Source organism: Diceros bicornis, chromosome 16, assembly GCF_020826845.1.
Source record: "Diceros bicornis minor isolate mBicDic1 chromosome 16, mDicBic1.mat.cur, whole genome shotgun sequence".
Lineage (NCBI taxonomy): Eukaryota > Metazoa > Chordata > Mammalia > Perissodactyla > Rhinocerotidae > Diceros > Diceros bicornis.
The window spans coordinates 26,871,523-26,894,936 of NC_080755.1; the positions used below are offsets into that span (position 1 = coordinate 26,871,523).

The 23,414-nt window shown below is 38.3% G+C and overlaps 1 protein-coding gene across 3 annotated transcripts in view; it reads right to left on the bottom strand.

Annotated features, from left to right (window-relative positions):
* Positions 1-23,414, bottom strand: part of GAREM1 (GRB2 associated regulator of MAPK1 subtype 1) — a 191,958-nt gene that overhangs the window by 118,171 nt on the left and 50,373 nt on the right. For 2 of the 3 annotated variants that reach the window (XM_058556956.1, XM_058556955.1), the window contains exon 2: positions 2,749-2,889. The exons of the other annotated variant lie outside the window; for it this stretch is intronic. In XM_058556956.1, the coding sequence (XP_058412939.1) occupies positions 2,749-2,889 (141 nt within the window). The remainder of the gene's footprint in view (positions 1-2,748; positions 2,890-23,414) is intronic. 3 annotated transcript variants of the gene reach the window in all.

Here is a 23,414-nt window from a genome sequence, read left to right on the forward strand (position 1 = left end):
ACTAGGCAGTAATTTAGATGGTCTGAGTATGCAGAATGCAGAAAAATTCTGAGTTCTGTCTTGTACATACCTTAGAAAATCTTTGCCCTTTTGTGAGCAATGAGAAGTTAGAAAGTTTAGATAAAATTTATCTGTGATGCCTTTTGAATAAAACTTGTGTGAAAGTGGCAATCGCTTTTCTAAACACTGTGCCAATTTTTCTTGAATGGTTTCTCCACTGTTAGCAAAATATGTGATGCTGACTGAACACATTCTCTCCCTTGGAATCAATCGTTTGTTCTACCAAGAAAACTCCTTCTATCCAAAATGAAAAATTTATCTTGCCAGAATGAGGGAAGTCTTAATTTATTTCCCCAAAGCAAATCTAATAATTTCAGAATTCAGCAAAGGTAATTCTTATTACCACCATATCAGAATGTAGTTCTAGTAAGAACTTCAAATCATATTTATCTTTTCTCAAAGTTTTATGAAATTATTTCTTCTCACATGAGGAATTTCATGAAAATCTCTGACAAAGAATATGGGAAAGGTACTCTGAATTGTGATTTCCTGAAAATGTTGAGTTTTACTACTTCCCAGAATATATGTGAATAGAGCTACATATGGCTGCCCAGGCTGCCCAGTGCACAACTCCAAGGGACACCATTTAGAGAGACCACAGAGTAAGAAGCGTTGCCTGGAACAGGACAGTCCAGTAGCCCTGACAGAAACAGTATACTGGCTGAAAAGAATGGTTGCTATCTATCTCAGAAAATAAGGACGTGCCTGAAAAAATGAAGGGGGCATGTCATAGAGAAACATGGGCCAGCTTGTACCCAAATGGCTAAATTTGGGACAATCTGAGCATCAACATAAATATGGACAGGAATACATTTTAACCCACTGAAGGAAGTAAGAATCCATAATTCCATGCTGATAATAATAGGTAAGTAAATAAATAAATGAGAGAGAAGGAAAAGCTCTTCTTTACAGTAGAATGGCAACTAACAAATGTAGAAGGAACAATGGAGTTAAGTTAGAAATGCATGTTTTTGCCACTTTCATAGGAAAAACTGAATCAGACAGAAATCATCAATAGCTGCTCAATAAGGGAGGGAGGGACTTAGAGAAGAAACAGGACACTGACAGAATCTCAAAGTATCTCCTTTCAAATTTCCCAGTAATCACAAAGTAAATGGTAATTGTATAGCAGAGAAATCAGACAACACCTTAACCAAGTGATCAAAGTTAATGTCACCATAAGGGGCAAAGGGACATCTCGTGCCTCCAGACTGATTCCCTGAGAAGGACACAGCACATACATAGCAATCCAGCCAAAAATGCATAATCTGAATCTAAACACACAGAGACCATGAAACCCAAATTGAAGGCTATTCTAGAAACAACTTGCCTACAGTCTTCAGAAATGTCATGAAACATAAAGACGGCTAAGGAATTGTTTCAAATTAAAGGAGACTAAAGAGATAGGATAGTGAAATACAATAAGTGGTCCTGGACTCGACACTGTCCTGGAGGGAAAAAATGCAATAAAGGGCATTATTGGGACAAAACTGAAACATGGACTGTAGATTAGATAAAAGAATTAAACATCCTGAATTTGCTAACAGTACTGTGGTTACATAAGACAATATCTTTCTTCTTAGGAAATACATAAAGAAGTATTGGGGGTGTATGCTGTCTACTCTCAAATGATTCAGAATAAATAGATAATACATGCAGTATCTTTCTCTGTGTGTAGAGGGAAGGAGGGAAAGAATGATAAAACAAACACAGTAAAATGATGTTAGAAATGGGTAAAACTGGGTAAATGGCATAATACATTATACTATTGCAGTCTCAAATAAAGTCAAAAGCAAAAACAAAAAACAGCACAAAAAACAATTTTGAGGAGCAGCAGAGTTCAGCCTGCTTTAATGAGCAGAAAAGTAATTCAACTTGTAATTGGCAATGCAAAATAAGAGTTAAATCTTTAGAAACACTCTGTTGCCATCATTATCATAATCACCACCATTACCATTTTGGGCACACTTACTAAGTGGTAAGCACCCTGAGAGATGTTTCACTTGCATTACCGAAAATTTTTCAAGCCCCTAGATGTCTCCTAAACTCCTAGAACAGTGCTGGCACATAGGATACATTCTAAGAAATAATGCATTGTTACTTCGTTGCTGTGTGGACATCATAGAGTGTACACAAACCTAGATGGTATAGCCTACTACACACCTAGGCTATATGGTACTAATCTTATGGGACTACCATTGTATACACAGTCTGTTGTTGACCAAAACGTCGTTATGCAGCTCACGACTGTACTTTTAAACCAGACCACAATGCTCATTTTTCAAATGGCATCTTGTGAAATCATGACATCAAAGTCATTGACAAAAGCAACATTCAAGTTGTGCCCAGGGTTATTCAGAGACATGGGAGCTCAGAGGTTGCCTACACATATTGACTGTCATCCCAAGACTACAGAGACATTCTTTGTGTTTGCAAAATTTTCATTTATTATAAATATCTAATTAGAATCTGCATCCAACTACATGCATTAATTAGAAATAACTATGACAAAATGAATCTGAGCTTTCACTGATAGATAAAATAACCGCACACAAGTGTTTGATTCTTCTTTTTCTAAGTCATTATACTCTCTAGTTTATAGACAATTCCTATTTTCTCACTGTGGAGGAAAAAATATATTCAAGTCCCCTTCCTCTGCCTTTGTTTGCCCTTTGTGAGGGGTTTTACCTGCATAATGTACCGGAATCTCTATCTTTGGCCCAATGACGTAGTGCCCCTCCTCCAAGCTATGGGCAGTGATGGTGGTCCACTGACGGCACGAATGGATCAGAAGGTAGTCATTTTCCCGCAGCCCTTCTATGCATTCCCCTAGAAAATACAATTTTATATAAAAAACTTAGAATTACCATCTGCTTACTTCATACTCTGCAATAAAATTTCATTAGTTAAAACGTCACTAAAGCAGAATTGATAGCTGATCCCAAGAGGAGATAAAGCTCACTTCTGAATTAGCAATAAAAAAGGCAGTCCATACTAAGTTGACAAGTGTACACAGGATTCCATAAAAATGTTTCCCACTTATTTGCAAACAGATTTTCAAATACCTCATTTTCTCTAAATGATTATATTTCAATGATAATATTTAATAAATGCCAACAATACATTAGGCACTACTTATGTGTTTTGCATATATTATTTCATGTAATACAGTAACATTATGAGGTAAGTATTGTTCCTTCTTTACATGTGAGAAAAATCAAAGTTCAGAATGTTAAGTAACAAGGGTAAGCTCACAGATTTAACAAGCAGAAAAGTGGGGATTCAGGCTGAGGTCAGATTGATTTCAAAGCTGATGCTCTTAATCACTACAATATAACTACCAAAAATAAATACATAAACTTATCTCTCTGTTGAAACAGTACTTGAAATTAAATGCCTATATCTCCTTTTAAATTTTATGTTTTGCCAGTTCTCTCTGGCCTCCTATCAAACTTCCCAATCGATTAAAAATAGTGAAGCTTTATAGCATACAAATGAAACTATTTTTCATTTCAATATTTTCTGAAGTAGCTTTTCAGCATTTGAACAGATGATAAACTATTTCAAAAGAGAAATCCATTCCCTGAAACTTAAAAGATATTTTTTCAGATGTCGAAATAATCTACCCCATTAATCCTAGCTTAGTAATTTTAAATGATCAAAGGAAATACCTGAAAAGGCTAATTCCTTTAGAAAACAATTAGCCTTCCTTATTTTTGACATTTATTATATTGCAATAATTAAAAGAGTTATTAGTGATTTAACTGTGTGTTTTGAAATGGCATTTACAGATCCCTTAAAAATTCTTAAAAGTGTCTATACTTTTTCAAAAAAGTAGAAGATGTACTGATCATCCTCTACTGATCACCTTGGTCGTACAACCATAAATCATTTAATTTGTTTCCAAAGCAACATGCCAACAATCTTTAAAATAGTCTTAATGCAAGAATACTTCATCTGGGCCGGCCCCGTGGTTTAGCGGTTAGGTGAACGCACTCCGCTGCTGGCGGCCCTGGTGGCTCAGGTTCGGATCCTGGGCGCGCACCAAGGCACCGCTTCTCCGGCCATGCTGAGGCCGAGTCCCACATACAGCAACTAGAAGGATGTGCAGCTATGACATACAACTATCTACTGGGGCTTTGGGGGGAAAAAAATAAACAAATAAAATCTTTAAAAAAAAAAAAAAGAATACTTCATCTTCGTCACAGGAAATACAAGGAGTTAAGAGATTCTAGGGGGAGGGAGTAGGATGGGGGAGAAAGAAACAGGCCTGGAAGTGGAGGTACCATAGCAGGAGAGGAAGGTCTGACTCCCCAAGAGGGCTTTTTTTCAAACCAGACTCCCCTGCCCTTCATGCTTTGGGAGGACCAGGTTCATAAAGACACCTCTCTGGGGCCGGCCCCCTGGCTTAGTGGTTAAGTGCTCACGCTCCGCTACTGGCGCCCTGGGTTCGGATCCTGGGCGCGCACCAACGCACTGCTTCTCTGGCCATGCTGAGGTCGCGTCCCACATACAGCAACTAGAAGGATGTGCAACTATGACATACAACTATCTACTGGGGCTTTGGGGAAAAAAAAAAGGAGGAGGATTGGCAATGGATGTTAGCTCAGAGCTGGTCTTCCTCAGCAAAAAGAGGAGGATTAGCATGGATGTTATTAGCTCAGGGCTGATCTTCCTCACAAAAAAAAAAAAAAAAAGGACACCTCACTGGAAGGCCACTGGTACTCACGAGCCCTCTGCATCCCTCAAGCATGTTAGCGCAGGAACCACTGCCCCAAAGGAGAAATCACAGGCCCTACGGCCCCCCTCGGAGCTCCTACTGAGGAGGCAGGAGGGTGGGAAGGGGACATACACAGCAGATGGGATTACAAGCACCTGCTCTGAAGTCTAGCAGACCTGGTCTAGTCAAAGCTCTGCCCCCACCACTGTGTGGTCCTGGGCAGGAACCTTCTCCTTTTCACTTGTGAGATGAGGCACCAACAGTCCCTGCTTTACAGAGTGGTTGTGAAGATACACGGCGACAGCGATGGAAAGTGTGTAGCACCAAGTCTGTCATATTACATTGAGAGCGATCAGCTATTAATTCTATGTATTGTAAGCTTTTTCTCCCTAAAATTTAATCCTTATATAAACATTATAATTTAGGTCATATTATCCTTTTATCGGTGAGGAAGTCACCTTCAGAGCAGGCCAGCAACTTGCCCAAAGCTGCACAGCTAGTAAGTGGCAGAAACCGACTTAGGAGTCTCTCTCTGTCTCTTTCCTGCCCTTCCAACACCACACTGCCCGTCACCTTGAAAACTGCTGACAATGATCCAAAAACAGGCAGAAGCTGATCTTCAGCCTCAAGTCCCACTCATTTACTCAACCAATGTGACAAGCACTATTGCCAGCGCTTGAGATACATCACTGAACAAAACACAGATCCCTGCCCCAGGGTGGTACTACAACAGGAAGGAGACAGAAGGTACCCCTAATAAACCTGAATAATTAAGTTATGAATTCATCAGAAAGTGAAAGGTGCTATGGGTAAATGGTAAGCAGATCCGGGTATACCATGAGAAAGGAGAGCAGTTTGCAAGTTTGTCATGTTAAGATATTCCTCATTCATTTATCCAACAATATTTAGCCTTTTAAAAAAACAGCTTTATAGGGGCCGGCCCGGTGGTGTAGTGGTTAAGTTCTCGCACTCTGCTTCGGCGGCCTGGGGTTCGCAGGTTCGGATCCCAGGCACAGACCTACGCACCGCTTATCAAGCCATGCTGTGGCAGGCGTCCCACATACAAAGTAGAGGAAGATAGGCATGATGTTAGCCCTGGGCCAGTCTTCCTCAGCAAAAAGAGGAGGATTGGCAACAGAGGTTAACTCAGGGCTAATATTACTCACCAAGAAACAAAAAAAAAAAACAAAAAACCCCCCAAAAACCCCCACCTCTATTGATGTATAATTGATATACAAAGAAATGCACATATTTAATGTGTAAAATTTGAAGACCAACAAACACTTTGAGTATCTTTTATGCACAAAGCAATGGGGGAGTGGGCAAAAATAGAAAGACAACTTGATCCCTGCATTCAAGACGTGGACATTTTCATGGGTGAGACAGATTCATATGTAATTTTATGTAAGGTAGGACATGATGAGTGCTATGCAAGACGCAGAAGAAATCTAGAGTAGAGATGGAGACTTAGCAGAGAAGACCAAGAAAATGTTAACAGGAATATATATACCATTGGGGCTGGTCCTTCTTTGATGGATGAGTTGGGCTTCGAGGAGAGGAAGGCAATGGGAAGGGACAGAAGAGTTCTGGATAAGAGAATGGCCAGAACTCTGCTTTTGGAAAATTAATCTGGCAGTACTACAAAAGATGGATGGGAGAAAGGAGAAACCAGAGCCATGGGGTGTTTGCAGGCAACTCAGAGGGAAAACACAGTGCCATTCAGGGAAAAAAGAAAAATGTCATTTTCTGCAACTAAATTGTTATAACATAAAGACTGTTTTAATTTTATTCCACAGTGGGCTCTAAAGAGGCGGCTAAGAAACAATTGCAGTCAAGTTAATCAAAATAAAAATTTAATGTTGAATCCTACTGCTAGCTAATGTACTCTATCAAGAGGATTCAGGATAATTTTCGGAACCATAAAGTAGTAAGAGACCAATGCCTATTTTTGAGCTTATGTCTTTTTTATTTTTTTAAACAACTGAACCACGTGCCTGCTTTAGGCAAAATAAGTTTCGCAAAAATTGTCTAGAAATAAAACTTAACATAATCACTTAAAATATCGTAGGGTAGACAACCCATAGAGACATTACATGAATTCACAAAGTAAACAGTTTTTTTTGATATAATTATCCTGTTGTTTAACTACTATGTATAACATACTAAAACTTAAATTTAGCTCAATGATGTAGCAACAAGAAGTCTAAAATAACTGTGTGTTAAATTTCAAAATATTAGGTAATGCCATCCAGAAATTTCCCCACATCTAGCATGCTTCTGGGATATACTTTACTTGCCTGGTTTGAGACCTTGACCCCCTCAACATTAAGTCTTACATATGTGTTGAAATCGTTTTTAATGCTAGGAGAACTAGAATCCATCAATCCTTCAAAGTAAGTCTGCTTAAAAAAAGAATCAATCTCCAAACTTAAAACATATTTATAACCTGGACATGCACAAATTCTGCTCCTTTGGTTGCTGGGCCAATCTAATTTCCTGATTCACCTTTCTAATTTCTCCCTTTTTTTTTTTTTTTTTTTTTGTGAGGAGATCAGCCCTGAGCCAACATCCGCCAATCCTCCTCTTTTTTTGCTGAGGAAGACGGCCCTGGGCCAACATCGGCGCCCATCTTCCTCCACTCCACATGGGACGCCGCCACAGCATGGCCTACCAAGCAGTGCGTCGGTGCGCGCCCGGGATCCGAACCAGCGAACCCCGGGCCGCCGCAGCGGAGCGCGCGCACCCAACCGCTTGCGCCACCGGGCCGGCCCCTAATTTCTCCCTTTTACATTAGCTGTAACTGTAGGAGTTAATCAAGGCTCCACCCTTAGCCTGTTCACCTGTTCTCTCTCATTTACAATCTTATACACCTCTCAAGGGTTCAGTTAGTTATGGACAACTCTCAAACCCAGGCTACCAGTTACTAACTTCTATTCTGAGCTCATAGTCCAGACTTTATCTACTACACATTTCTATCTGTGTGACCCCTTGCCATTCATTCAAGCATCACACACTCATTCATTCAACAAACACTTATTGAGGACCAGCCATGTTCTAGGACCTAGCAATATGCTAGGGAACCAAGTACCTGCTCTCATGGATCTGACCTCTTGGCAGAGTTTTCAATCTCCTGTTCTTCACTCTTTCAATTTATTTAAATATTGCTGCAGATAAAACTTTTAAGAATGTAGCACTGCTCAGTTTATTCTTCTGCTCACATCTGCCTTAAGTGGTTCTCATTCATACAGAATGAGGCCTTAATTCCTTGGCCCAATACTCAAGAGCCCCACGATCTGGTTCCAAATCTGGTTTATGACCTTATGTCCCCCATACCATTCAGTAGAGCCCAAAGAACACACTCTCTGTTCCACATACATGCTGCACTCACACACATCTGTGCCCTCTCCTCACTTTTCCTCATTTGCCAGAACCTTTAGCTCCCAATCCCTAATTACCCAGTACTCATCCTATTCACTCTTGAAAGAACAGCTCAAAGGCCACCTTCATAAATGTCTTCCTCATACAAATCCTCACATTTTTCACTTAAACTGCATTTATTTTGCAGGTTTGCTTATATTTATATAAGAACTTATAAACTTCTCTCAGTGCTATGAGCACAAGGAAATCAGATTGACTTTTTAATGTTTATATATATTTAAATAACATTATAATAAAAATAATTTAATACTGTGGGAATTACAAGCATTTATTTTTTCCTTTTAAAACTGGTGTAGGGGGCCGGCCCGGTGGCTTGGTGGTTAAGTGCATGCGCTCCGCTACTGGCGGCCTGGGTTTCAGATCCCGGGCGCGCACCAATGCACCGCTTCTCCGGCCATGCTGAGGCTGCGTCCCACATACAGCAACTAGAAGGATGTGTAACTATGACATACAACTATCCATTGGGGCTTTGGGGAAAAAAAGGAGGATTGGCAATAGATGTTAGCTCAGAGCCGGTCTTCCTCAGCAAAAAGAGGATTAGCACGATGTTAGCTCAGGGCTGATCTCCCTCACATAAAAATAAATAAATAAGTAAGTAAGTAAGTAAGTAAGTAAGTAAGACTGGTCTAGGGGCAGCCCTGTGGCGCAGCGGTTAAATGTGTGCGCTCCGCTGCTGGCGACCCAAGTTTGGATCCCAGGTTCGCACTGACACACCGCTTGTCAAGCCATGCTGTGTTGGCGTCCCAAAGAAAGTGGAGGAAGACAGGCACGGATGTTAGCCCAGGGCCAGTCTTCCTCAGCAAAAAAAGAGGAGGATTGGCATGGATGTTAGCTCAGGGCTGATCTTTCTCACAAAACAAACAAACAAACAAAAAAAAACCTGGTCTATATATTCGGCAAGTTTGAGAAACATGGTTATAGAGGTTAAGGAACAAAGATATCCAGGACCATAAATGTTGCTGGATGAGATCCTCTTTAAGCCATCTCATCTTACCAGCAGCCACAGCGGTGCAAAGGAACACCCTGACTCACTGCCTCAGGGTTTTGCTTGTTCAATCTTCTAACATAACACATTTAGACTATTTTCCCTGGATATTGAATCTTATGTTTTTTATGCTGTTTGTACCTATTTTAGCTTTGTCTGAACTGTAATTAAATTCATTTCAGTTGACTGTATCTGAGTTAGTGCATAACTGTAGTGCCTTTATATATGAACTACTTAGGATGTGTCTGAATCAGTTCATGTAGTTATAAAAGTCTGTCGCAGCAAAATCCAAATCTCTATTAAATGTTTGTTTTTTTAATTTTTAAATGTGCAAAGTATGAACCTACAGATGACAATTTATAATGTCTTGATATTAAACCTGTTAACTTTCTGCTGATGAGTTTTCTATTAGGGTTGGGCCGAATCCAGAGAACAAAACAGACACATACACATTTTGGTTTGGGTTTTTTTTTTTTTTTTGCCATTCTCATGTCACACAGAACAAATGTGTGATTTTACACATTTTTCTAAGTTGTTTTGTGATTTTAGCACCTAGTAAATTAAAATGTTTTTGCTTTTCCACATTTGTGTCTCTTAGTTCCTGGTGTTGTATTTCACAGAGTGACAGGCTCAGTCAACAATTTAGGGCAGTGTCTCCACAGAAGGCATAGGCTTTTAATCCTTTCAACTGCTAGAATACCTGACTTGCCACTTCCCATATAGCAAATATATAATCTTATCATGCTGATTTATTTATTTTTTTTAAGTATGCTTTTACCCCCCGATTAGCTTGGTTTCTTCTTAGCACACGGGTAGAACCCTGTCTACGGTGGATACTTACATACTTGTTGACTGACTAATAAGGCCACATTGAAATCATTTGATTTGTTAATATACGTGCAACAAGAATCAGATTTACTGAACTCAGTATTATTTTTATCTGTTATGGACATAAACTGTTCCTCATGTCATAGCTAAATCTATTAACAATGGGTAAATTAATAGATTCTATGATATCTGTGTTGCTACTTACCACAAATCTAATTTAACAGTTGTGCATTGTTTTATTTTACCAATGTTAAAAGGAAAGCCGGTCAAGTGATAACATTGTACTCGTACTTCCTCATTGTTAATAAATAGCGTTGCTTAATTTTAATTATGTGTTTACTTGACCTTACAATCCTTTTCACGGAGACAGGAATCTTACTGAGTCAGTTAAATACTCAAATCACTGCATTTCTCTCACAACTTGAATGTTTTTTACAATATATTCAATGGCAGGGGCTGATCACTGGACAGGACTCCTCTTCCTCCGACTCCCCTGCAGTAATGGTGCCATGCCCCCAAGTTCTAGCCAATGGTGTACGAGCAGAGATAACACTTCCCACTTCCTGTCCTGGCCTTACACATGAAAACTGTCCACAAGCCATCCTCTATGCTCTTTCCTCAGCCAAGGGCTGAATATTGATTCCCAGGAAGACCTTGGAACAAGCTGAAGATAGCACAGCTGCCAGCAGTCTGGGTTCCTTAATTAATACATAGTGGAACAAACCACCAGCCGGTGCCCTGAGCACACACTGAGCTGTGACGTGAGAAATACACTTCAATTGTAATAGTGTGCCAGTAATGTGTTGCAGTTTTCCCTTTTTGTTTCAGTAGTTAGACTATCTTAACTAAAACATCTATACACATAACCTTCAACATCAGCCATCTCCTGATTATAACGATCACAAAGATTTTGTTACAGAGGTTATTCTTTCTAACTAGTCTGTATAAATAAAAACTTACCGTGAATTTGCAATGGGTTAAGTCTAAGTTTATCTTAGTCTAAAAATTCCTTCCTCATTCTTTTAGTTACATTTCATCCCATAAACTGAAGGATATAATTAAATGTTATTTAATTAGCATCCTCAAACATTTTCAATGTATGAGGTCCTAGTTGTTTTAATGTCTCCCAAACAAACAAGAAATATTTTCTGGGAGAACAGAACATGGCACTATGATAATATTTCTTTGTCCCAAAGGACTACAATCCAAATGACATGGTGAATAAAGAAAGGGTACGTTGAGAGGAGGAGATTAAGGAGGTAAAGAGACCAAGTCATAGCAAATTGCTCTAAGACAGTGAAAGAGCATCATGAAATTAAAACGTTATCTGCAATGAAAAGCAGTCAAGTGTTCCAAAAAATAAGTATTAGAAGGGGAGAAAAATCCTGAAAGAAATGACTAATTAGCAACTAACTAATTAAGAGGGAGAAATTATAAAGGGATCAGGCAGGATGTGGTTACAGGAAATCATTAACGCACAGGTAATAATTTTGAAATCAGTGGAAACCGGAAAACCAACATTTCTTCAGTGGAAAAATCTAGGAATAAGAAGAAATTGCTTTTAGCCTAATGGTTGAGGTATTATAAGAAAGTGTAGGACTGAAGAGGAAGGATTAGACACAAGTACCAATCAAACGAAGGTATCTGAAGCAACTGGATGACAAGAGCATCTCAAAAAGCATAGTAAGGGGTAAAAAAACATAAAGCCTCTGGCACAGACACCATGAATGCAAAGCGAAATGAGTGTCCTAAACCGGGGCACACACAATGAATAATTTTAGCATCCGAAAGTCACCTATAACACTCCTCTATTCCAAATGTCAAACGACAGAACAAGCCTCCAATGATGTGCGTGCACCTGCATTTCTACATTCATCTACTTCAAGAGGACAGTCCATTTCTAGGGGCTGTCCATTAATGAACACTAAGACATATATTATGGTATGGAGAAAGGGCTCTGGGGGAAAAAACAACTATGAACAACAGCGTTGAGGTAGCTGCTGCCCAGTTCTAAAAATGAAAACATACCGGCTCAGTCCCACTCTTCCTTCAAGGACTGATCATCCCTCACGTGTGAGGGGAGGAACCTGCAGCCCTAAGGAAAAACGGTTCTGACCCCAGGCTACACGGTCACTGTCATTGTCTGGGGACTTGTAAAAACTCCAACTGGTGGGGGGGGAGTAGGGTTAGGTCCCATGACAGACAAATGAAATCCGAATTTTCGGGAGTGGGGCCCAGGAACCTGCATGTTCTGAAATCTCCTCAGGCGTCCTAATGTGTAGCCAGGGTTCAGAGAACAACTGAAGCAGTTAGCACAGGCCCTGGAGAGACTTCACCCCACCGGGTGACCCAGTTCTTGCATGTGTTATGAGAAGGGAGCAAGATAATAATCAAGTGGGTACTTTGAAAGTATCAGCCACATATTAAGCTTTCCAAAAGTGTTATTACTATTACTGTCTTCAAATACTCAGGTCACAGGATTCTCTCAGGCAATTACACTTGCATAGCATTTTTTGTCCGCTTTTTCTCATTTTGTAGTAATTATAAATTACCCTGTTATTTAACATTTCATGCAAATAGATTATATTTCTCCAATTAGACTGCAATATTCTTGAGAGCCAGGGACTTTTCTTGTCCTCTTTCCAGACCAGAGTCAATCACCCAGCTGGTCTCAATAAACCATGGATGATAATTCAACATGGTCATTTTTTACTATTTAATTCTCACAAACAGATACATTTAAGTATCAGATGAAATGAAAGATATTTTCCTCCTTTTCTGTCTTCTATTTTGCTGTAAAAAATAACAGCAATTCTATTTTCTCAGACCTCTCTTTGTTTTTAAACCTTTTTTTTAAACAGGTTATTATTTCAGGTTAATAGGAAGATTTTCATCAAGAATGACTGTTGACTTAACCACAATAACTTGTAGCAGTTTTTTTATGATTCACTTTTAACTAGACGGTGGCAGAGGTTACTAGATGTCCACCAATATCTCACTCACTCCTTGTCCTCAGTAATCGTCCCCTTTATTAGCTGGGCACCTGGCTGCCCAGAATACAGAATACTGTTCCCAGCACCCATAGCAATCAGGTATAACAATGTAACTAAGTTATAGCCAACGGGATGTAGTGGAAGTAGTATGTGCAACTTGCAAGATTTTTTTTAAAAAAAATATCTTTAATATACCAGAAAATTCAGTGATTGAAGTTTACAATTCAACTGTTTTAGTATATTCGCAGAGTTATGCAATCATCACTATAATCTAATTATAGAACATTTCTATCACCCCAAAAGAAACCTTATACCCATTAACAATCATTCCCTGCTCCCCACTCCAGCCTTAGGCAACCACTAATCTACTTTCTGTATCTGTAAATTTGCCTATTCTGGACATTTATATAAATGGAATTATAAAATATGTGACCTTTTGTGTCTGGCTTCTTTCACTTAGCATGTTTTCACCATTCATCTATGTTGTAGCATATATCAGTACTTCATTCCTTTTTATCGCCAAATAACATTCAATTGTATGAATATACCACGTTTTATTTATCCATTCATCAGATGATGGACAGTTGGACTGTTTACAGTTTTGGCAGTTATTGAATACTGCTGATATGAACGTGTGTGTACAAGTTTTTGTGTTGACATATGTTTTCATTTCTCTTGGATATATACCTAGGAGTGGAACAGCTGGGTCACATGGTAATGCTCTATTTAATTTTTTGAGAACTCCCAGACTATCTTCCCAATTGGCTGCACCATTTTACATTCCCACCAGCAATGAAAGAAGGTTCCAATTTCTCCACATACTCTCCAATACTTGTTGTTATCCATCTTTTTAATTATAGCCATCTTAGCGGGTGTGAAGTGAGTCTCACTGTGGTTTTGATTTGTATTTACCTAATTAGTGATGCTGAGCATCTTTTCATGTGCTTATTGGCCATTCATATATCTTTTTCAAACAAATGTTTATTCAAATCCTTTACCCAATTTTAAATTTGGTTATTTGCTTTTATTGTTGATTTGTAAGAGGTATATATATATTCTAGATACAAGATCCTTATCAGATGTATGACTTGCAAATATTTTCTCTCACTACATGAACCATTCTTTCACTTTCTTGATAGATTCCTTTGTACCAGAAAAGTTTTTAATTTTGATGAAGTCAAATTTATTTTTTCTTTTGTTGTTCGTGCTTTTAGTGTCATATGTAAAAAACTGTTACCTAACCCAAGGTCATGAAGATTTATGCCTACATTTTGTAGTTTCTAGCTCTTACATTTAGGTTTGTGACCCATTTTGCATTAATTTTTGTGTATGTTGTTAATAGGGGTCCAACTTCATTCTTTTGCATGTGAATATCCAATTGTCTAAGTACCAGTTGAAAAGATTACCCTTTCTTCATTGAATTGTCTTGCCTCCCTGTCGAAAATAACTGACCATAAATGTAAGAGCTTATTTCCTGTCTCTTAATACTATTCCATTGTTCTATACATCTATCCTTATGCCAGTATCATACTGTCTTAATTACCATAGCTTTGTAATAAGTTTGGAAGTTGGGAAATGTGAGTCTTCCAACTTTGTTCTTTAAGATTGTCATGTAGGGCCGGCCCCATGGCTTAGTGGTTAAGTGCGCATGCTCCACTGCTGGCGGCCTGGGTTCGGATCCTGGGCGCACACCAACGCACCGTTTCTCCGACCATGCTGAGGCCACGTCCCACATACAGCAACTAGAAGGATGTGCAACTATGACATACAAATATCTACTGGGGCTTTGGGGGAAAAAATAAATAAATAAAATTATTAAAAAAAAAAAAAAAAAAAAGGATTGTCATGTATATTCTGGGTTCCTTGTATTTCCATATGTATTTTAGGATCAGCTTGTCAGTTTTTGCCCCAAAAAAAGCAAGGTGGGATTTTGATAGTGATTGTGTTCAATCTGTAGATCAACTTGGGGAGAAGTGTCATTTTAACAATATTAACTCTTCTGATCCATGAACGTGGGATGTCTTTCTGTTTATTTAGATCTTTATTTCAACGACATTTTGTAGTTTTTGGTGTGCAAGTCTTGAACTTCTTTTGCTAAATTTATTCCTAAGTATTTTATTCTTTTTGATGGACTTGCAAATAAAATTGTTTTTTAAATTTCATTTTGGGAGTTCTCACTCCTAGTGTAGAGAAACACAACTGATTTTTGTATACGCATCTTATATCCTGAAATCTTGCTGAACTTGTTTGTTAGTTCTAATAGGTTGTTTTTTTTTTGTAGATTCCTTAGGGTTTTCTATATACAAGTTCATGTCATCTGCATATAGAGATAGTTTTACTTCTTCCTTTCCAATCTGGATGCCATATTTTTTTATTTTTCTTGCCTAATAGCCCTGGCTAGTATCTCCAGTACAATGCTGAACATAAGTAGCAACCAAGACGTATCTTTGGAGAGGATGTGCCTTTCTTTTCCCTCTTTATTCTTCCTGATAGATGGAATGTAGACTTGATTATTGGACTGAAATGGTAGTGACCATCTCAAACCTTGAGGGGAACTTAGGACTAGAATTGAGTCCAGGACACAGCAACAACTGAGAAGAAACCTGGGTCCCTGTCACCTTGGGCAACACACTAAGCTGGACTTTTTGTCTTTGAGTCTCTGTGACTTACAGCCAAACTCCAGCCTAAATCAACAGAGCAGTATTGGAATAAAGTAAGAATTGTGGTGCCTGCATTATTCAATTGAAATATATGGACTAGTTTCAAAACAGAAAAGAATTTTTGCTTATTATTCTTTTAAAAAACAATTTTATTAAAGGTGCTCATCTAAGGAAGTACCATCTAAGCCTGCTCCTGATTGTAAAATCTGAACAATGTCTGATATCTAATTTTTTTTACTTAAAAATAATTCCACAGAGTTTACAGAAAAGAGCATACATCAATATTACACTTTTGATAATTTCTCTCAAGCTTCCTAACTAGTTTGTGATTGTAAGAGGCTGCATTACTTCTACTAACTCAAGTTTACTTCATAAAGACCAGAATATTACTCAAAAATCACTAAAAATATTCTGTCACACATTTAATAGGATGCTTTACTTCTATCTAATTACAGATAAGAGTTATATGCTAACTCACATTTGGGTGGTTAAATTCACATATATTATGATCTTTGGTTCTAGGTTATTTACGAAACCCAGTTAGGGGCAAGGCTCTAAACGGCGTGATATCAAGTATCCCTAATACAGAGAGAAAAATACGTGTTTTTATATTAATGGCAAAAAAATCATGAGGAATATAGATGAAACAACTTTCCCAGAATTTACTGTCAATTGAATTTAATGTCAGTGTTAAGTACCTCAGTGATATTACATGGTGAGTACCATAGAAAGGAAAAGTCACTCCGCAGCCCATGGGTTATGCATCCATTTGAATGCTAGTAAGAATAAAGACCCAGTAACTAAGTCTCAACTCCTCCCCTTGTATCTCACTTTAGTCATGAACCTGGAACACAGAAATTCTAGTGTAACCCATGAGGAGGAGCTTCTTGTTTTCTGAAAACGTGTAAGATTGTAAAAGAAAGCAAACCTAATTCTTTGCAGCAGAATTTATAATATCATGTCAACCTAATTAGGAAGGTTTTTCCTTTGTAGCCTCCAGGATATTTAAATTCTTGGAAAAGATTCTGATTAAGTTAAGTGAGATCGCTATCTGCTGTCATAGCATGTTGACTAATCTAAAAGTGATTTCCAGTCCTTTTTTTGACTAAAAGTATCAAAAGTTTAGAAAGATAAAATAAATGCAAAGCAAGTATTTAAATCCCCAGAGCACCTATCTTTACTTTCAGTGCATACACATGAAACAACTAGGAACCCTCATCTCCCCAACTAGATCATCAGCTCTTTAGGCCCAACGTCATCTTTCTTCTCTGTTTGCATTCCACAAGACTGCTGGGCATAGAATAGATACATAACAAACGCTGTCTGAATGAACAATCTTGGGTTGAAATTGGTGAGCATTCACATTAAATAAGTCTAAGAATAAATTAAGCACTCAGGTCTTATTTAACATTTAAGCCCCTCAAGGAAAGCAGACTATTTAGAAAAGGCTATTTTTTTCAAGTATCTTCTATTGATCTCTTCCTAACCTAAACAAACATCCACAAATCTACCTTGTCTAAGACCCCTTCTTTAGATGAATACTCTATTGAAAGGCCCAAAGACTGTAATCTTGGGTTCTAAGTAAGTGAAAGAGTTGTTGTGTTTTTACATTTTATGGTTTACTGTGAAATCCCAACAAGAAGAGAAGGAAATAGAGATTAATTTAGACAAAGCATTAAGCGCTAATGAAGTCAAAGAACTTCACGGTGAAATCTAAGCAAAAAGGAATGTATGAAAAAAAAGAAAGATGTTTAAAAGAGCAAGAGAGATTAGGGATATATTATTACCTCTTTTCAAATGAATTCTTGGACAAAGGACTCCTTTTTCAACAGTAGATTTACCAGGAATAATAGAGTCTTGCTATATGAAACAGAAGTATACCTACTTAAGTCAAATCTGAAATTTTATACTCTGAAATACTGAACTGTACCTAATATTGAAAAGATAAGAATTCTATGCCCAGTGATTTTTAGAAAAACAGCTGAGCAACTGTAGTGTCAGGATTTCTACAAATATTCAAAATATACTAAATCTCCTAGCACAGTGCCTGGCACATACCACGGAATCACATTTCTGGCAGGTGGGGGTGTGTGTATGTGTGTGTCAGATTTATATAGGAAAATTTCTTTTTGGAAACACAGTATACAGACATTCCTTTCTCAACTGTCTGATACATCCTGTGGGTCCTCCAGTGTTGGAGAGTGAACGTAAGATGATGCATTTGGTTGGTGTGATGTGTGTATTTATCACACCATGTGAAACGTTCACACCATTAAAGGCATGCAGAGACCGAGAGCAACTGAGAAGACCACAGAAACAGGCAGGCATCCTCTCAGGCTCCTCCAGACAGCAAGCTCTGAGAAAAGACAGCAGGCAAAGGCCAGGTCACCAGGCGCATTTCCAGGATCTTCCCCTCCCTGCCCCCAGCTCTCTGCCTCCACTAATTTAAATGACTATATGATGACTCCATATGTTAGGTGAGAAGCAGTGTGGGATCTCAGAAATAGTGTAGGAGTTGGGGTCAGATTTAGGTTTGAATTGAGATTCTAATATTTATTAACTATACGACTGCAGGCAAATTATTTAACTTCTCCGATCCTCAGTGTTCTCACGTTTAAAATGATAGCAGGGCTGGCCCGGTGGCTTAGCGGTTAAGTGCGCGCTCTGCTGCTGGCGGCCCGGGTTCGGATCCCGGGCGCGCACTGACGCACTGCTTCTCCGGCCATCCTGAGGCCGTGTCCCACATACAGCAACTAGAAGGATGTGCAGCTGTGACATGCAACTATCTACTGGGGCTTTGGGGGAAAAATAAATTTAAAAAAAAAAAGTGATTTAAAATGATAGCAATAATATTGTAAGGAAGTTGGCACCACTGATGAAAATAAATATAAAGGAGTCAGGAGTTGGGAGCGCACTCTGTAGATAGAAGGCTAGTAAAAAATGACTTTGGTTTTATTTTCTTCCTCAATTATTTCCCTTTCCTTCATTAGCCTGGCTCAGGTACACAATACAATTTGTTTATCTGATGAGAAAATGCTCTTCTAATGTGCAACGATTTGCACTTTATGCTTCAACTAATAAAATAAAGGGGGGGGGTGATTTTCAACAGGTATAAATGTTACGTTAAATCCAACAACTTTTTTTCAAGAGGATAAACTGAGCAACAATTCAAACTTATGGGATTTTCATTGTCATTTTTAGTTTCAAATTTGATTTAGATTCCCTTGAACTTTATTACGTGACAAATAAAACAAACATAAAATACTAAAGAATCAAACTAAAAAACATGATTCACTGCCATAGAAGTTACACCATAAGATATATTTTTAAGAAAAATATCTGAATTACATATTTGACAGTTTTTAGAATTTTCTCACATTAAGCAGATTTCCAAAAATCCTGCCTAATCTTAAAAATGAAACCAAACAAGATTTTGAAAAAAAGAAACAAAGACACATATATGCCAATGTTGAAAATCTAATGATGTTTCTAGTGGTAACACATAAATCACTGATTTTTAATATTCTCTGTACACACAAAAGAGGGTTAATAAGAAAAATGCAGATGCCAAATAATACCTGAAGTTTTAAATTTTCCAGGTAGGTTGCCCTGAAGGGAGAAGCTAGACAATGCTTTACCTCTATGACTTCAAAACAGATACAATAAAAAAGTTCAACATGAAAAAACACTATATTAAAATATTAAAAATAGTGAAAAACTTAAAAAAAATCAGATCACCAAATTTTATAGATAGGTCTATAAAGATATAGTAGGCCTAAAAGAAGCACAGAGTGTCTCCAATAAGTACAGTGTAACTTAAGAATTGGAAAACAAAATAAAAACCATCCGTTCCATCTAAAAATCTAAAAAAAACAAAACCCAAAACCCAGGAGTTTACAGATGTTGACTGAAAGACATAACCAATTAAATTGGTACTGTGGTTAGTTACATCCCCTAAGCAACTCATTGCTTACAGATAAATTATTAGTACAGTTTTCTGAGGCAAAATTTAACAAGAAAAAAAATCACTTTGACTTTTAATCCTCTGTACACAAGCCCATTTCCTAAATGTGGAATCTGAGAAATGGAATATTTAACTTGCCTCGAGGAGAGGCAAGACACAGTTGTGAGAGTTCTCAAGTATATTATGTGTACATATACTTTTTTAAATAAAAAAATCTACTTTAATGAATCAAAATTATGTTGGTAATTATAGATAAAAGGTCACTATTTGCAAAATTTAAATTATGTTAAATTTAAATAACATTTTAAAGGTCTTCATAGATATTGACAAATAAGGGCTAGTACAGCCTGACTCAGTATCTGGGGGCTCCCCCCCACCAAGATCCGTCAGTGAGTCACTATGTGAATGTGATCAAATGACTCAGGGTGTTCTAAGCTTGCCCAGATAGATAGACAGACAGACAGATAGTTGGAATCTAGTTAAGCATACATAAATATATTCGATTTTTTTCACACAAGGGCAAACCTAATTAAAGAAGTTTACCTCAATAACATGGATACGTTCAAAACGAATATGGAAAACTTTCCAACCCATCCCATCTCCCTTCCAGGTCTAAGAAATAAAGAAATCATTTTACAAGTTATCCAGTGGACCAGAGTTCAGAACCTAATAAAAGGAGAGAAAGAATATTTTCTTCCATTTCACCATTTTTTTTCCTAGATGCAAGAGAAACACTAGACAGAGGGTCCAAATCAAACCAAGGAGACTAAGATAGAACAATCACACTCATATAACAGAACTAACAACCCGCACTGTTTTCCCCCAACTGAGACAGTCACAACGAGATACTTTCTTCTTGGCATGCTTACAGATTTCACTGGTGGGACTCCCACCTCCATGTCAGGTCAACTGTTGCTTGTTGCTGTGTACTATAAACACTCGCCAGCCCATCCCACACATCTCTTCTGTTCTAGGTCCCAATCCCACCTCTGCTATGGGACAGCCACATACTGCTCTCTTGCTTGGTTTTTTGCATGTGAAATGGGATTAACAGACCACTCCAATGGATAACGTGAGAAATATCTTCTTTAGCATGATGTAACATTGCCAAGAATTAAGTCAGGAAAGTGAAAAGGAACAGAAACCTACATTTTCAAATCATTTTAAGCACGATGATACTTTAACAATACAAACATAGAGAGATTAAGGCCTTCCCTACCTGCCCCCAGAGGCTGGAACCTATACCAAGCATCACAATAAGATAGAACCAATAAGAGGGGGCTTAGGGTTTTAAAAGAGAAAACGGGAAAAGAAATGAGTCTCCTTAATTTAACGCAATGGGAAAAGAAATAAGAATCTCCTTAATTCAACGCAATAGTAGCTATTAAGGCAACAGATGGAAACATAACTGTAAGCTCAGGAGATGCTAACACTGCAATTCTGAAGACCAATAATCAGCACTGATAGAAATGGAGTGAGGGACAATGTATTAATTTTCTATTGCTGCATAACAAATGATCACAAATTTAGCAGCTTATATGTAGGTCAGAAATCTGGCAGGGCATGGCTGGGTTCTCTGCTCAGGCTGAAATCAAGATATTGGTTGGCTGGGTTCTCAATCTGGAGCTCAAAGTCCTCTTCTAAACTCATTCTTGTTGTTGGCAAAATTCAGTTGCAGTCGTAAAACTGAAGTCCTTGTTTCTTGCTGGCTATTGACTGGAGACTGCTCTCGACTCCTAAAGGCTGCTCACAGTCCTTGCCCTGTGGTCCCCGCTCTATCTCAGCAACCTGTCTCATGTAGAATCTCTCTCACACTTTGAATATCTCTGACTTCCTCTTCCATGACTGGCCAGAGAAAACTCTTGATTTTAAAGGGCTTGCCTGATTAGGTTGGGCCCAAGGATGATCTCCCTGTCTTAAAGCCAACTGATTAGGGACTTGAATTATATCTGCAAAACCCCCACCGCCATATAAGGTAACATAATCTAATATAACATCAGAGGATGGAGATCAAGGGGGCCATTTTAGAGTTCTGCCTACTATAGACAGTAATACAGGACGGGAGCCAGTTATTCCAACACAGAGCAGAGACAGAACTTAAGTCAAGAGTATTATGGGTAAACTTTGTGTTTATACAGAAACTTCCAAAGAGACTTTATAGGTAAAAGCAATCAAAATCAATTTATACTTTGAGATATTAGGAAATGAAAAATAGTTGTTACCTTGCCCAAGGTGAGTGGAAAAGCCAAATAAGAGTGCAACTTTGCTTTATTTTTAACATCTCAAGTAGGCCAAAAGAACATAGTTCACATAGACTGGAGAAAAACAGAATCTTACGATCAGATAAATTTAATTGGGAAATGAATACAGCCAAAACTTATTAGTCTATTTTAAGAATAAAGTTTTAAATAATTTCCAACATTTCACTTGGCTTTTTAAAGTTAATTAACTATAATTATCATAGCTTTAAATGGTTTCAAAATTATTACTCTATACACGATGCTTGGGTCTCAAAACTTCTTTGCTATGCTCCTTTGACTGTACTTTTCAACCCCAGATTGGAGCAGGAACAAAGAGAGGAAAGTCCTTTTCTCTGAAAAGAAAGTGCTATTCACTGACATGGGGGGAAACATGCACTACCATTTAAACTTCCACGCATCTCTACCTCCTGGGATGCATCCTACCACTGCTGGGCACTCGCTCCCGCTGACTCCTCTGCCCTTTGGATTCCACATTCCTGAACCGCCACCCTGGCTGGGATTAAACCCACCACCTCGCTCATCCATTCAAAGGACCACCAGGAAACCACACATCTTTTGGGAGGTTTATAAAGAACATTTCCATTTAAATTGTAAAGAATGGAATCCAAAGCTGGATGCAAGAGAGCTGCATAGTACTCAATCCCATCGGTTTCATAAACATGAACGTTACATGCTGCTGAGCTGTCTTCATTACAAAGAATCCAGCAATCTTGGGGTCCCCCAGACTATTCCCACTTATGCTGACACTGGTGTTCCCTTTATGCTGCATGTACCTATGTAGAGAAATATTTATAAATACTTCTGGGGAGATACAGAAAGGGTACAAAGTAAAGTTCCACCCAGAGTCCTTCGGATACAGGGGAATTACGAAAAGGTGACTAAAACCATATTCAGCTTTGTCAATTTGTTAGTTTGTCCCGGTATCAGTTGTACTTAGAGTGATACATGACTGTCAAGCACAGGCCCATCTGAGCTCCAGGTCTATATATCCAGGCCTTCTTGATTTCACCAGCTGAACACCCCACAAGAAACTGAAAAATTGATATATCCCAGAATTATTATCTTTCCCCCAAAAGCCCCTGCTCCTCCTCTCTCAATGAGTGACAGCTCCACCCTCCCAGTCAACCAAGCAGACATCGTCAACAGCTCTTCTTTCTTCATCATCTATACCCAACTCCTCCCCAAGTCTTACAGATACCTATTGATTCAGAGGCAAAAGAATGCAGTAAAATTAAGAATGTGGACTCTAGAAATAGATTTCCTCAGTTCACATCCCCAAACTGTCACTTACTGGCTGTGTAGCTCAGTAAGTTATTTAATGTCTCTGTGCCTCAGTTCTCTCATCTTTAAAATGTAGATAATAAAGATAGTAAATAAAGCACTTACAGCAGGCACCTGGTACTTAGTAAGCACTCAATAAATCTTAGCTAATATTATTGTTGTCATTATTCTAACTCAATATCTCTTTGCTCCATCCCCCTCTCTACATCTCTTCTGCTCTTGGC